This window comes from Cannabis sativa, chromosome 3 (assembly GCF_029168945.1).
Source record: "Cannabis sativa cultivar Pink pepper isolate KNU-18-1 chromosome 3, ASM2916894v1, whole genome shotgun sequence".
Taxonomy (NCBI): Eukaryota; Viridiplantae; Streptophyta; class Magnoliopsida; order Rosales; family Cannabaceae; genus Cannabis; species Cannabis sativa.
Genome location: NC_083603.1, coordinates 2480935 through 2495967, shown reverse-complemented (window position 1 = coordinate 2495967; position 15033 = coordinate 2480935). Strand labels below are relative to the sequence as shown.

At 28.1% G+C, this 15033-nt stretch overlaps 1 protein-coding gene across 1 annotated transcript; it reads left to right on the top strand.

The window, feature by feature from the left end:
- Positions 1-11403: 11403 nt before the first annotated feature.
- LOC115709153 (abscisic acid 8'-hydroxylase CYP707A2) lies at positions 11404-14584 on the top strand. The gene is made up of 7 exons (XM_030637187.2): positions 11404-11917; positions 12005-12320; positions 12430-12819; positions 12908-13076; positions 13164-13270; positions 13375-13493; positions 13692-14584. The coding sequence occupies exons 1-7, from the start codon at positions 11718-11720 to the stop codon at positions 13780-13782; spliced, it is 1392 nt and encodes a 463-aa protein (XP_030493047.1). The 5' UTR covers positions 11404-11717; the 3' UTR covers positions 13783-14584.
- Positions 14585-15033: the final 449 nt, after the last annotated feature.

The window sequence follows — 15033 nt, the reverse complement described above, 5'->3', positions numbered from 1 at the left end:
CTAAAATATCAAACTCACATTACTACTCATAAAATAATGTGATTATTTTTACTCATAATTTTAAGGTTATCTCCTTATTGAGATTAGCCTAAAATTATACCAAAGTTAACAAAATTCTCATCAATTTTGTTCACCACTTTGATTATTTAAGATTCAAAATTGCTTCTCCAATTTTGTTATCTTTTCACAATTTTTTTTTTTTTTTTGAATCAACATTGACTCACTTTATTTTTGAGTCTAAAATTGTTTTTCCAATTTATGACTCATTTCACAAGTTTGGATCCCCTTTTAATCTATTGTTCTTGCTAAGACAAGACAATTCTCATAAGTGTAACTCTCATAGTCCACTTTTCCTTATCTCATAATATGAGATGATTATCTCTTATAATCCAATAAAAGATGTAACTTCTCAAAATCCATCTTTTATTATCTCATAAAGTGAAATGTTCACCACCAAATTGAATAAGAATTCAAATCTATTCTTTATTCACAAAATAGATAATAATAATTTTCACATCAATAGTAATAAACACTATTATATTACTATCAACATTATTATCATACTATATAACTCATACATTAATATAATATGTATGTTACTAATCAACATCTTATATGTAACATACACATAATGTCAATATTAAATTCACAAATATATATGTTACATATCTCATATAAATATAATATATATACTATAATATACATATCATATACACATAATATATATATTTATTACACAGCTATATATGTTACATACCTCACACATATATAACATATATATACACATTAATATACATGATATATATTATATACACATATATAACATATATTATATATGCATGTCTCACATAAATACATAGAAGTAATTATTTCTACATATAATATATATTATATCACATGCTCTACATATATATAATATATATTACTCATACATACATATTATATATTATATATCTCACATATATACATATAATAGCATGATATAAAAATTAAATATCATATTATATACTACTATATATATTAATATGATACAAACACATAATCACATATATGTCACATATATATAACTCATATATATATATATTATATATTACTATCATATAAAATAGTAAATCACATAATATTCACCATCATGCTCACCCATGAATGGCTTTCACATAAAATCTCTTATCCTTGTATTCTCACAATCTTGATTTATCACCTCTTCCATTGAAAAGGGATAAGCTTTTGATTGTTAGAGATTTTATAACAATAGAAGAAAATCAAGATTTATTACAACTCTATTGTAAAATAATACAAGGACTAAAATAAGAGATTGATTAAATATATGTTACAATACATATATATACACTATATATATCACATATATATATGAAAAGTAGAAGAGAAGATTACAACACATGTAATATAATATAATATATATATATATAACAAGAGAATAATATATGTGTATATATATAAATACTCACTCACAACCTTGAGTGTAGATTAGTGGGGATCACCATGACTTGAACAAGGTATTACACCTTTGTCCAAAAGCTTATTTCCCCCTATCTCTAAGCACTAAGGGAACTCTCTAGGAAATAGCTTTGGGAATTATCAAGCCTTAGGGTTTTCTAGCAAAGTGCTTTCTTGATAGAAAACTTGACATCTCTTCCAAAATGAGCACCAAAGACCTCCTTTTATAATGTATAGGTGATCACTTAGAATTCAAAATACACAACACTCATTTCTCTCATATAAATGAGTATTAATATAGTTTGTAACAACTATATTTCATACCATTTGAATCCTATCATCAAATTGTGTAACAACCCTTTTATTACACTAATAATGTGTGATCAACACATGAGTTACAAGTGACAACAAATTGTAACTCCTCTCCAAGTTACAACATGTAGGTTACAAAAGTGTAGGTTATAAAATCATAGGTTACACATTTATTTACCATACACTTAATATATATTATTCACATATATTTATCACATTTTAATCTACTTTATTATTATATTATAAAATAATATAACAAAAATGTATTATTAGTGTCTAATATTTTTATCAGTATCATACTATGTAATTAAGTATTAAATTTTATATAATATGAAAAAAAAAATATATATATATATATCATATAAAACGTGACTTATAAAAAATAGTAGTAGACATAATATTAATGCTCTAATTATGTATAGTAGATAAAATAGTGGACGTCGTCTTCAAGTGTCACGTAATTTGATAATAGCTAGGAATGAGTAGCTAGCTATAGAGATGTATAGTGGGATATATATATAAATACATTAATTCTTTTAAGTTGCAATTTGGAAAGAAAACAAAAAAGCCAAATATTGATAGCTGTAACCCAAAACCCAAACCTATATAGCTAATCACATATTAATTAATGATTGCTTTTAATTTTGTGATATATCGAAATCGAACTACAATCCAAAATTGACCACGTACGTACGTTTCTTCTCTCCTCTCAAAATCAATTTATTTCATTCTTTCTTTCCACTACGTACTTACCTTTTCAACTAGTGTGATGAAACACCATTACCTAATCTTTCTCTCTCTCTCAAATCAATATTATATTTGCATGGTTTTAACTTATATAAGACATATATAAATATTTAATCATGCATGTACGTTGGTTCCAGCTAGCATTAATCAAGAAATGATATTTTAGATATTTATAAAAATGTAATAAAGCAAATTACATGATCCACTGATGATATTGATCGAAGGAAACTACCCAATAATATTGTAGATTATATATTATCAAAATATAAATACAACTATATATATAGATAGTGTAGTATTGGCTATATATATATATTTAGTTGCGGCTAGATATGTTTTATTTGATCTAACTTATTAACTGTATATCACTAATTAATAAGATCTGTGTCATTGTCCATTACCTTTTTCATTTATTTATAATTAATGGTATTTATATGAAACGACCACTACTAAGCTTATATATTTATATATACAATATACACTCAGATTTTTTAGTCTTCACAAATTATAATTAATTTTATAGACTGTAACTTAATATAAATAATTGTGACTAGTAAAATTAATGTATACAACTAAATTTGATCCTTTTAATTTTACTACGTACGTACAAAATATTATATATAATTTGGTTTGTTTCTATAGCCTACAAAAAATACACTAACAATTAAGATATATATTATTTGTTTTTATGTGTTGATGATCTGGTACTGACCAGGCCAATGTAAATATATATTTTAAATTAATCCAAGAAGCACTAATTAAGAAAATAATTAGTTGAGGCAACTTTAATTTTGTAATTTGCTTTGTTTTGACATTTGGATGCTTTGGGGTTTTATTAAGTATTAATATTAATTAATTAAATTAATATACATGATGATCTGCATGCGCATATATATAATATAACATTATAATTTGGGAAAAGCAGAGTCTTGATAATTGATTCGACCATCTCATCACCAAAACCTTGGAGAGACATAAATATTTTATATATTTTAATGTTAATTAATTTGGTTACAATTTATAATTATTAATAACTCTCTGATTTACTTATATGATTAAACAAAAAGAGAGCTAGAAGAAGTAAATTAATTATAGTTATACATATATAATAATAATAATATACAGGTATAATATTAATTGTAGATGGTGACGTGGGAGTATCCATAGAGATCTCAAAAGGCTAGGACAAAATATATTTATATAAAGAAAACTATCTTTTCTTCTACAAATGCCACTTGTAACCTTTTCAATTTATTAATTATATATTGTGTAGTACTTTAATTGTGCGTGTACTGTGTCATAATAATGCAGATTTGCATCATATTATTAATTAGATATGATCAAATATGTATATATATATACCAAATTTACATTTATGTGCATTTGCATCATAATGCATTGGATTGCAAAATATAAACTTAATTATAATATTTAATACATTGATTATAAGTAAAATCCAAAGTCAAAATGCTATATCAAATTGTATAGAAATTATGCACAAAATAATAACTAAAATAATAATAGTATATAAATAAGTTAAACACACAATAAAATTTCGGGTAATAATCGGTCAAATAAAATAGACTTTTTTATTATTTTTTTTTTTAATTTCTATATAAGGTTTCATATCTAGCTCACTATTTGTAAGATTTATTTCATTATTTAGAAAATATCACTAAATATTCTATGATAGCTAGTATTTTAGGGTTAAAAAAGCTAGTAACATTCAACAAATTATCTCTAATGTTTTGTATAAGGAAATAAACTCATATATAGCTACTATATATATTTGAGGTTTATTAATTATTAACTTATAATTAAATAGTTTTATTTTTGTAGCTGATCAAATAATTAAGTATTTATATAATTATATATTTTGTTATATTAATTATTCATAAATTAAGACAAATGTACACTTGTTCAAAAAAAAAATTAAAAGGCAAATATATAGAAAATAAAAAAAAAAATAATAGATAGGAAAAATTCAACGATATATGTATTAAGACATGGCAGCATGCAATATATAGTAAAATGGATTTGGACATTTTGACTTTCTCAAAGTCAACTACGTACTTTCCAATAGGGTTTTATCAATCGGTTGAGTAGTACTCCTATTAATTAATTAATTAATTATGTATTGACTTTTCTTTTTTAATTTCATGTAAATTATTGATGAGGTTATGACACGTGTATATAGGTTGAAAGTCAACTACATCATGCCAAATTGATGTCAATTAATTCGTAGTCGAAATTAATTGTAGAAAAAGATAATATATATTGAATTGTTTTTATATATTTATAAAAAATTAAAGTCGTACCGACATGGTATAACGAATAACTAAATTATTACAATTGATGGTAACTCCAACTTAATTATATATATATGGATATGATATTGGAACACATTTAGATTGAATGAAGGGAGCTATCTATATATATTAATTATATGCAGGATTCTATATTATGTCATTGTGTCAAATTAGCTAATATATATGTATTGATTATTAAATTAAACATCATGAAAGGGCAATGCATATACATATATGATGAATATTGGGGAGAAGAGAGGTAGAGAAATATGAATGATTATATATAATAATATATGGATGATAATATTAATGATGTATATGTAGTGTAGTAGTAGTAGCTAGTAGGTAGGGTAATGAAATATAAATGAGGCAGCAAATTATTAATTAAGCCAACAACAGTATACCAAACCAACACCATTAATAATTTGCAAAGTACTGTCCCTCTCATTATTGGACCCCCTTCCTACTACTACTACTACTACTACTATTACCTTTAATTTTCATTAATTAAAATTATTAAATTACATTATGTTTATGAATTTATATTAATAACTGATCAAATAACTCCATGTCCATGGTAACAATTAACTTTTGTATTATTACTCGATAATATATTATATCTTGTCTTTCTGTCGTTTGAAGTATATATAATTATATCATGTCTTTCTTTGATTTTGATATTTATATATAAATTAGAGGTTAATTATTAGAAGAATGGCAGGAAATGGGGGGATGAATTTGGGTGTCTCTGTTGATAGATATATATATATATATATGTATATATATATATATATATGTTATATGTTCTTTACGTGTCTATTGTGTGTGAGTGTGTTGCCACTTGATCAACATTCAATCATGATCAACATCCCATCTCATCTGTACTATTCCGTATACAATTCTATTATTATTTATATATATTTATCTTCATATATAATTAATTCATTGCCTTTTCTTTTTTAAAATTAAATAATAATGATTATAATAATAATTTGGATGGGTCCCACCTACTCCTATATATCTTCTGGCTGTTGCCCAATTCATATTTGTCTTATATTAACTCATGTATTATTTGCATGCTTTTTTATAATGAATTACATGCACATGATTAATTAATAATTACTACTCCTCAAACTTAATTAATTCTTACACCCTACACTACACATACCTTTATTTTATTTTAAATATATCATTATTTATTTCAAACAAATCAATATTATAATTAATTAGTCTCACTACTCTTTTAATTCCTATCTATAACTTTTTTATTTTTTCCCTATTATCAGTGTATGTATAAATAAGTTATAATTTTATAATTTAGTTACAAAAGAAGTAAAAAATAATACAAGAATAAAAGTTTCTACAAATATATGATTATAGTTAAAAATAATTACTACTGGATAATTTTTGAATAAATAAGCTAGCCTTGGTTGTTGTGCCTTTTAATTATATCTTCCTTCTATATATTTACCTTTATATATTAATTAATGTTTTATTTTATTTATTTATATATACCAATAATGTTGTTCCCTGGCCCTCAAACACAAAATATATAGTCATGACACGTGTATCATGTATATTTAATTAAAATGACCCCTCAACTTTTCTTTATCAAACAAAAAAAATAAAAAAATGTACTATATACCCTTAACTTTTAAGTTTAATTTAACTACTAAGGCAGGTAATAAATTTTATGTGTATATATATGCATGGTCCAATATTTATTTGATATAATATAAATAAATGATTATAGCTTTCATTCATTAATGTGCACAAAAACTGTTCCTTGAATTTAATACATCAAATATTATTACTCTTAATTTCTTAATTTTTATTTTCTTCTATATATACACATAATGTAGTGTACATGTACGTATATATAGGTATAATATATGATATTTGTTTTTTTATTGTTCATTGGTATTATACATATACATTATTAAGTAGCATACATATTATTATATATATAATTGAATATAATTTATATGATATGATGTATGAGACTTAGAATGGAACATGTATATAGGCCACACACTCACACACCCCCTTATCCTCCACACTCCAATATTATATGCGGAAATTATATATGTAGAAATATATTTTAGGGGACTCATTCCCAATTTTTCTATATATATTTATATTAGGAGATGATTTTTTTGTTTTTGTTTTAGATGTTATCTGTGTTTTCAGATGATTAGTGGGCCCTTGCGGAGGCCTATCAAAAATACTAAGCCCATTTACTGGCTCGGTAAGGATTAACATAACCGATCCATCAATTAAAGATGGGTAAAATCGAACATCTGGTCTGGTTTTCATGTCGCTTCCTAGAAGTGAATCCAAACACTAAGTTTCGAATCGACTATCAACACTTAACAAGAGAAATGGCATGAACTCAACAGATATCTTCAGGGTTCATCCAGAAACATAATGCGCTCAGGATCATTTCTGGGGGTTTCTTACGTACTGCACTCCTCCGACAAATGATTCCAAGAAATCAAGCAACTTTAGAAAGGCTCCCAACAAAAAGAAATCACTTTTTACCCACTACTCTAACATTCTGTATTCCTTAGAATGGCATACGCCCACCTGTTACTGTCAATAGTACGACCGTGTACAGAAGACATCTAAATTCAAATTGAGTCTCACCTAGTCAACCTAATAACTCAAACTATGTTGTATTTTATCCCAAGAGTAGATCTTTTGCACCAAATTAATCCTAATGGGTCTATATTAGTCCAACCTATCAGTGATTTGCCTATAAATATGGACGTAACCCTTCATACAAAGGTTGAGATATCTTGTGCCCAAAAACTAAAAATGCAAGTGCAAACTTTATATAGCGAAGAGCTTAATAATAGTGAATCGTGTACTAATAAGGCTCATTAATGCCCTAATTACTTAAAAACTATTATATTATTTTGAGGAATTACCCTATATATTATTTTTTTAATTTTTTTTTAAAATTTACAGTTTGGATTGCTCTAGTGGTTTTTCTGGTGGTTTCTATATGGGTAGCTATACGGATTTTAGTTAGGATTTAGGTTGCTCTGTTAGTTACTGTGACAGTCAGTAGTCCCGGGATCCGTAAGGGGAAACACCGGGTAAGCTATGCAATCCCACATCGCCTGGGGAAGGTCAAGTGGGATGATTATGAGACTGTGTGGGTATGGGACTGCATAGTTGAAGAGAGCTTAAATGGATTGATTGGTACTACCTATATCAACAAGGTGCATCTTGTTTTTCGGTAGCCTATCTCGAAAGAACTCCACAGTTAAGCGAGCTTGACTTGGGAGTAATTTCAGGATGGGTGACCTCCTCGGAAGTTTTCCCAGGAAGCGTGCGAGTGAGGACAAAGCATGCTGGAAACACTCGTGTTGGTCTGTAGGGTCAGTCATCAATCCAGGAAGCAGCCATAGTGGCGTACTCGTGTATAAGAGCCATTCATTCCGTGGGTGTGAGGACCCAATGGAGGCTTGAAGCGAGGACGTTACAAAATGGTATCAGAGCGGAAGTGTGGTCGACGAGGACGTCGGACCCCATGGGGGTGATTGTGACAGTCAGTAGTCCCGGGATCCGTAAGGAGAAACACCGGGTAAGCTGTGCAATCCCACATCGCCTGGGGAAGGTCAAGTGGGATGATTATGAGACTGTGTGGGTATGGGACTGCATAGTTGAAGAGAGCTTAAATGGATTGATTGGTACTACCTATATCAACAAGGTACATCTTGTTTTTTGGTAGCCTATCTCGAAAGAACTCCACAGTTAAGCGAGCTTGACTTGGGAGTAATTTCAGGATGGGTGACCTCCTTCCCAGGAAGCGTGCGAGTGAGGACAAAGCATGCTGGAAACACTCGTGTTGGTCTGTAGGGTCAGTCATCAATCCAGGAAGTAGCCAGAGTGGCGTACTCGTGTATAAGAGCCATTCATTCCGTGGGTGTGAGGATCCAATGGAGGCTTGAAGCGAGGACGTTACAGTTACTATAGGAGTTTCTATGTAGAATTTCGTAAAAATACAAAAAAAAAGACTGTTTTAAAGTGTAAAAATAAATAAAAAAAAAACTCCTAAATTAAAAGCACCTCGGCTCTACGTGTTCATATGGTATGTTGTAATTAATTAATACTATTTTATTTTTTTTCAAAAAATAAATTCTTTATCATTATTATTTTGGTGAAGCTATGGTGAGAATTGCAATATCAAAATTAATTCCATAAATAAATATATTATATTTTATTATAAGTGTATAACCATAGATCTAAAAAATAATTTTGTTGATTGAAAGAGAAAAAAAAAACATGAATAGCGAAAGTGTAAATTAATCAACTGATAGAGATGATTTTTGTACTAATTTTGGGTAATGATCTTTTAAGAATACAAGACTTAAAGTTCTCTAGTTTTCTCTCTTAATAGAAGAAGATAAGAATAAAGTTGCTCTTATTGATTTTAATATTTCTAATTTAGTCTATCAATAAATTAAAAATATCTCTTAAAGTATCTACGCATTTAATTAGCTGATGACACTAATAGTGAGTAATTTACAATTACTAAAATAATTAGTTTATTTTAATCAAACTTAAATAATAATACACCAATATTTATATATATATATTCCTATAGTGAATTTTAATGGAATAGCTATTTATAATAAAGAACATTACAAAGAGTGAGAAGATAATTCATTCTATTATTATGATCACTTGTATTCAGTAGCTGTACTACTACATACTACTATATAGAGACTAGACATGTATACATAGGAATTGGTCAACAAATTTGGTTTAGTATATTTTGACTTCAATTCATATCTAGAAGACTATAGAACCAACTTGATTGAACAACTTACATATATATATATATAGTCAACACAATTAGCTAGAATAATAATAATTCCAATATATATTAAGATCTTCCAAAATAAAATAATAAAAAAAGGTCAAATATTTCATTCCAAGCACACGTATAATAACAAGTTATAGTGACGAATAATGAAAAGAGTAAATATCAAAATGGAAACACATGATCACAAATTGTGTACAAAGCAAAAGTACTATACATAATAAAGTGAGTCACCCTATATATATATGCTATATATTATCATTAATATATATGTACAAATTGATGAGTTGGCAATTAACTATGATGAATATTTATATACATGAAGGTTAAATTATTAATTATTAAAATTGAATAGGAATGAAAAATCGACCCTCCTCGTCTTGTCTTGTTAAATAATTAGTTTTGTATTGTTATTGAATTTGGTAATTTGAAAAAGGAAAAGGGTACTTCAATTTCATTTTATGTGTAATAATTGGGATCAAAGTGGTATAATATAAAGTAGTTGAGTTGTACGGATGTTGCTACACACATTAAATAAAATAAATATATATTTTTTAAAAAGAAAAAAAGAAAAGAAAAAGGTAGATTCATACATACATATATATAGAAGCGTAGAATTTAATGATATGTTACATAAACAAAGTAATACAACAAGAACAATAATATTAATAATTATTATTATAATTGTTGTAGGGACAAGGGCCAAAGTTCCCCTTTTGTGAAGCTTAAGGGACGCTTTTGTAATTTTATAATACTAATACTAATAATTAGGCTAAAGCAAAGGCCAAAACAAGAACTCAAACACCTCATAAAATATCAATATTATTATTAGTATAAACTACAATCGGTTTCTACACATTTAATTTAGAGATTATTATTATTATTATTAGTCACTTTTAGATTTTTGCAACTTGAAAAATATTGGATTTATAACAACTTTTAGTTTTTTAGTCTAAAAGATTCTGAACCTACTTCTGAAAGAGTGGTTAAGTATCAATTAGTTTAAAAAATTGTTAATCAATGTGCAAAACTTTAAAAAGCATAACTATTTGGTATCAGTGACACTTAGTACTATTTAGAAGTGATATTCTACAATTCGTAACTATATTCTTAAAAGTTATTACTTTAAATTATACGAGACTCTATACTTAATTACACGTACTATTGATATTTTTTAACATTTTTCGATCTTAAAGTGTATTAAATTAGGAGTGATGAGTAAACTATCACATACCCCAAACTTAGATTAAAACTCCGAAATTAGATCCAAATGCAAACCTTAATCTAAATTTGAACCCAACTCATATTCAGAATCTGAACTTGAACCCAACCCTCGACCCCTGACCTAAACGGGGTTTAAAGTTGGAGTCGAGTTTATAATAAATATAATATTACAGAAACTATTAATCCAAGTTAATTTTGTATTAAATAATATATATACAATTTAATATGATATAACACTGCAACAAATCGAAAGTGTAGTAAATTAGGAGTAATGGGTGATTAAGTTAAGTTGTAGGGTCAACTGTCCTAGTCAGCAGTGAGAAAGAAAGGGGTTCCCCACACGCTGTTTAATTGAGAAAGAGTCACGTTGACACGTGGGAGCCTAATTAATGATAATCATAGTGAGCAAGTAAGTTAAGACTAAAGACTACTATCTATCTATGGATAAATCTATCTACTATTACTACTCTACTACTACTATTTCTTTCTACTTATATATATAATATTACTTAATAATAATAATAATAATAAGAGAAGAAGTAGTAGTATTAGTAGTAGTAGTAGTAGAAGAAGAAGAAGATGACCAAAAAAAACATGAGCTGGATTGGAGATTCCCTCTGTGGGATTTGAGCTGTAATTGAAACTGAAAGCACCCCCACCCTCCCTCTCTTTCCCCTTCTCTTCCTTTTTTTCTATTTTTTTACTCTTTTAAATAAAATAAAATAAAATAAGTGTGAAGTGAAGAAGGGGTTTGTCTATAAATAGAGTTTTTAGTCACTCATTTGTTTTCATCAAAAGATTCAGTTTTTAATTAGTCTTTCTATTTTTATATTATGGAACTCATCACAGCAACCTCTGTTCTCTGTTTTCTGGCAATCTCCATACTCATAATCTCTGTAATCAAATCCTTCGTCTCTTCCAAACGAACCACTCTCCCACTTCCACCCGGTACTCTTGGATTACCATACATAGGAGAAACTTTCCAGCTTTACTCCCAAGACCCAAATGTCTTCTTCACTCAAAAACAGAAAAAGTTCGTACCTTTAAATTTAACTCTTCACTCTTTTTTTATTGTTGTAATGAAACTTACTTATATGATTATGATTATTAATAATGACAGGTATGGTTCCATATTCAAAACCCACATCTTGGGTTGTCCATGTGTGATGATTTCGAGTCCTGAAGCAGTTAAATTCGTGTTGACAAGAAGTGAACTGTTCAAGCCCACATTTCCAGCTAGTAAGGAGAAGATCTTGGGGAAACAAGCTTTATTCTTCAACCAAGGTGATTACCACAACAAGTTGAGGAAGATTGTTCTAAGGGCTTTCTCCCCAGATGCCATTAAATTCATTGTCTCTGATATTGAGACCTTAGCTAAACACTCTCTTCAGTCAATGGAAGGTCGTTTGATCAATACTTATCAAGAAATGAAAACAGTCAGTACTCTCAAACAAAAACTTTAATTTTCTTTCTTTGTTTATCCAATTTTCATGGTGAAATTAGTGACTGATCAGTGTTCTGTTTTGTGTTGTTTTTTTTTTTCAGTTCACTTTCAATGTTGCTCTGTTATCCATATTTGGAAAAGATGAAATCTTGTACAGAGAAGATCTGAAAAGGTGTTATTACATACTTGAAAAGGCTTATAATTCAATGCCCATAAACCTTCCTGGAACACTTTACCATAAATCCATGAAAGCAAGAAAAGAACTTGCTCAGATCTTGGCTCAAATTCTGTCAACCAGAAGACAGAACAAGGAAGAAGAACACAATGACCTTTTGGGGTCTTTCATGGGAGAGAAAGAAGGGCTTACAGATGAACAGATCGCTGATAACATCATTGGAGTGATATTCGCAGCTAGAGACACTACAGCAAGTGTTTTGACTTGGATTCTTAAGTACCTTGGTGAAAACCCTTCTGTTCTTGAAGCTGTCACTGTAAGTATATAAACTGTTTGTGAAAAGTCTTCAATGAATATGATCACTTGTGTTTTGTTTATTAATATTAATGTTTGGATTTTTATAGGAAGAGCAACGATCCATATTGAAAGGAAAAGATGAGAATAGTGGTAGTCTTAGTTGGGGAGATACAAAGAAGATGCCTATTACTACAAGAGTTATTCAAGAGACACTTAGAGTTGCTTCCATTTTATCTTTTACTTTCAGAGAAGCTGTGGAGGATGTTCAATATGAAGGTCAGTTCATCTTCTTCTTTTGCCTTTGGCTTTTTTCTCTTTGTAATAATAGATATTTAACATGTTTTTCTTATATGATTAAAACAGGATATCTGATACCAAAAGGGTGGAAAGTGTTACCCCTTTTCAGAAACATTCATCACAGTCCAGACTTTTTCCCAGAGCCTGAGAAATTTGACCCTGCAAGATTCAAGGTCAGTGAAACTACTGATTCATCTTCATGATTATATAATGAACATGATCCATTTTGATTATTTATTAACATGTTGTTTAAATGAATGAATTATGTAAATTACAGGTTGCACCTAAACCAAACACATACATGCCATTTGGAAATGGGGTCCACTCATGTCCAGGGAATGAGTTAGCCAAGTTAGAAATGTTGGTTCTTCTTCACCATATAACCACAAAATACAGGTTGGTAAAAAAAAAACACATTGTTATTATTATTGTTGTTGTTGTTTTAAGTGGGGTAAGAATAATATGGAGGGAAAAAGATGCTAAAAATAGTAAAAGGAAAGAATTGATGTAGTTTTTTTTTTGTGTGTGTGTGTGACTGTTGTTTATGAGTGTGATTGTGAGAGTGACAAGTGTTGTGTTGGTATTGATGTGCAGATGGTGTGTTGAAGGTGATCAGAATGGTATACAGTATGGTCCTTTTGCTCTTCCCCAAAATGGCTTACCCATTACATTGCATAAGCAATAACCAAATAGCCTACAAAAATATATTACATACATACCCCTTTCTTTCTTTCTTCTTCTTTAACAAATCTCTCTCAATCCTCTATTATTATTTCTATAAATAGAAACCAACAAACTCACCTTTTTTTGCTTTTCTCTTCCTTTGACATCATCACTCTGTCACTACTCAATCCTCCCATATAAAATCCTTTTTATTATTATTATTATTAATTACCATTCTATTCCAATTCCATTAAATATATATATTTTTGCAAAAGGCAGGCAAAAGAGAGAGAGACAAGGAGAAAGTCTCCAGCTTTTTTCTCTTTTGGCCAAAGAGAGAGATATTCATTTTCATACAACATAGTAACATAGTAACATACACTACTACCCTTTCTATTTCCATTTCTATTCTTTTTTCTTTTTGTTGTCCTCTACTACTCTTATAGTTAGATATATAATAGAAAAGAAATTAATTAGTAATGAAAAGACCATAAAGCCATAATCCAAGACAAGTGTACAGAAGAAGAGAATAAGAGAAAAGAAGAGAAGAGAAGAGAAGAGAAGAGTCTTTTCTTCAAATCAGTGCAAATGCAAAACAACAATTAATTCAACTGTTCTGTTCATTTTTTGTTTTCGATTCGGTCCAATCCAATATTGTATTATTTATTAATTAATGTAGGTTTCTTATATTAACTAATATATTCTATTTTATTTTATTATATATATGTATCTTGTAACTTGTTGTTAATTGATCATAAATGTAAAAGCCGTAAGGCATGCATTGCAGAATGAATTTTTGATGAATAACAAATTTTATTCTCTCATCATTTTATATATATATCTTGTTTGTTACTATATAATCACACTCATCATATTTTTTCTGTTATGTATAATATATAATTGCAAGCAAATGACTACTCAAAATAATAATAAAAAGCAAGTGTAGTGACTCATCACAATAAATAATATACAAAAAAATACATGAATAAAAAAATAAAAGAAAGAAATAAAAAAGCATAATGTTTACGGCACTCCATTTATAAGTCTAAAAATTAAAATTTAAAAAGATAAAACAAAAGTAGTGCATCTCTTCTCATTCATAACTATTTGACTTTAATTAATTTGGCATCACTCTATTTTTATATATTATATTATATTATTTATCTATATATGTTACACAACATTGAGACAAGCTGTTAAACTCTGTGTTGTGTATCCTCATTGGTCATCATTTTCACATATATCTAAAAATCATCCATATTATTATTATTTT

Bases quoted from the DNA above. Each gene is read 5' to 3' on its own strand.
- LOC115709153 (XM_030637187.2), top strand. From the start codon at position 11,718: ATGGAACTCATCACAGCAACCTCTGTTCTCTGTTTTCTGGCAATCTCC. The intron at 12,321-12,429 runs GTCAGTACTCTC...TTTTTTTTTCAG, and splicing joins CTTATCAAGAAATGAAAACA to TTCACTTTCAATGTTGCTCT. The intron at 13,077-13,163 runs GTCAGTTCATCT...TGATTAAAACAG, and splicing joins GGAGGATGTTCAATATGAAG to GATATCTGATACCAAAAGGG.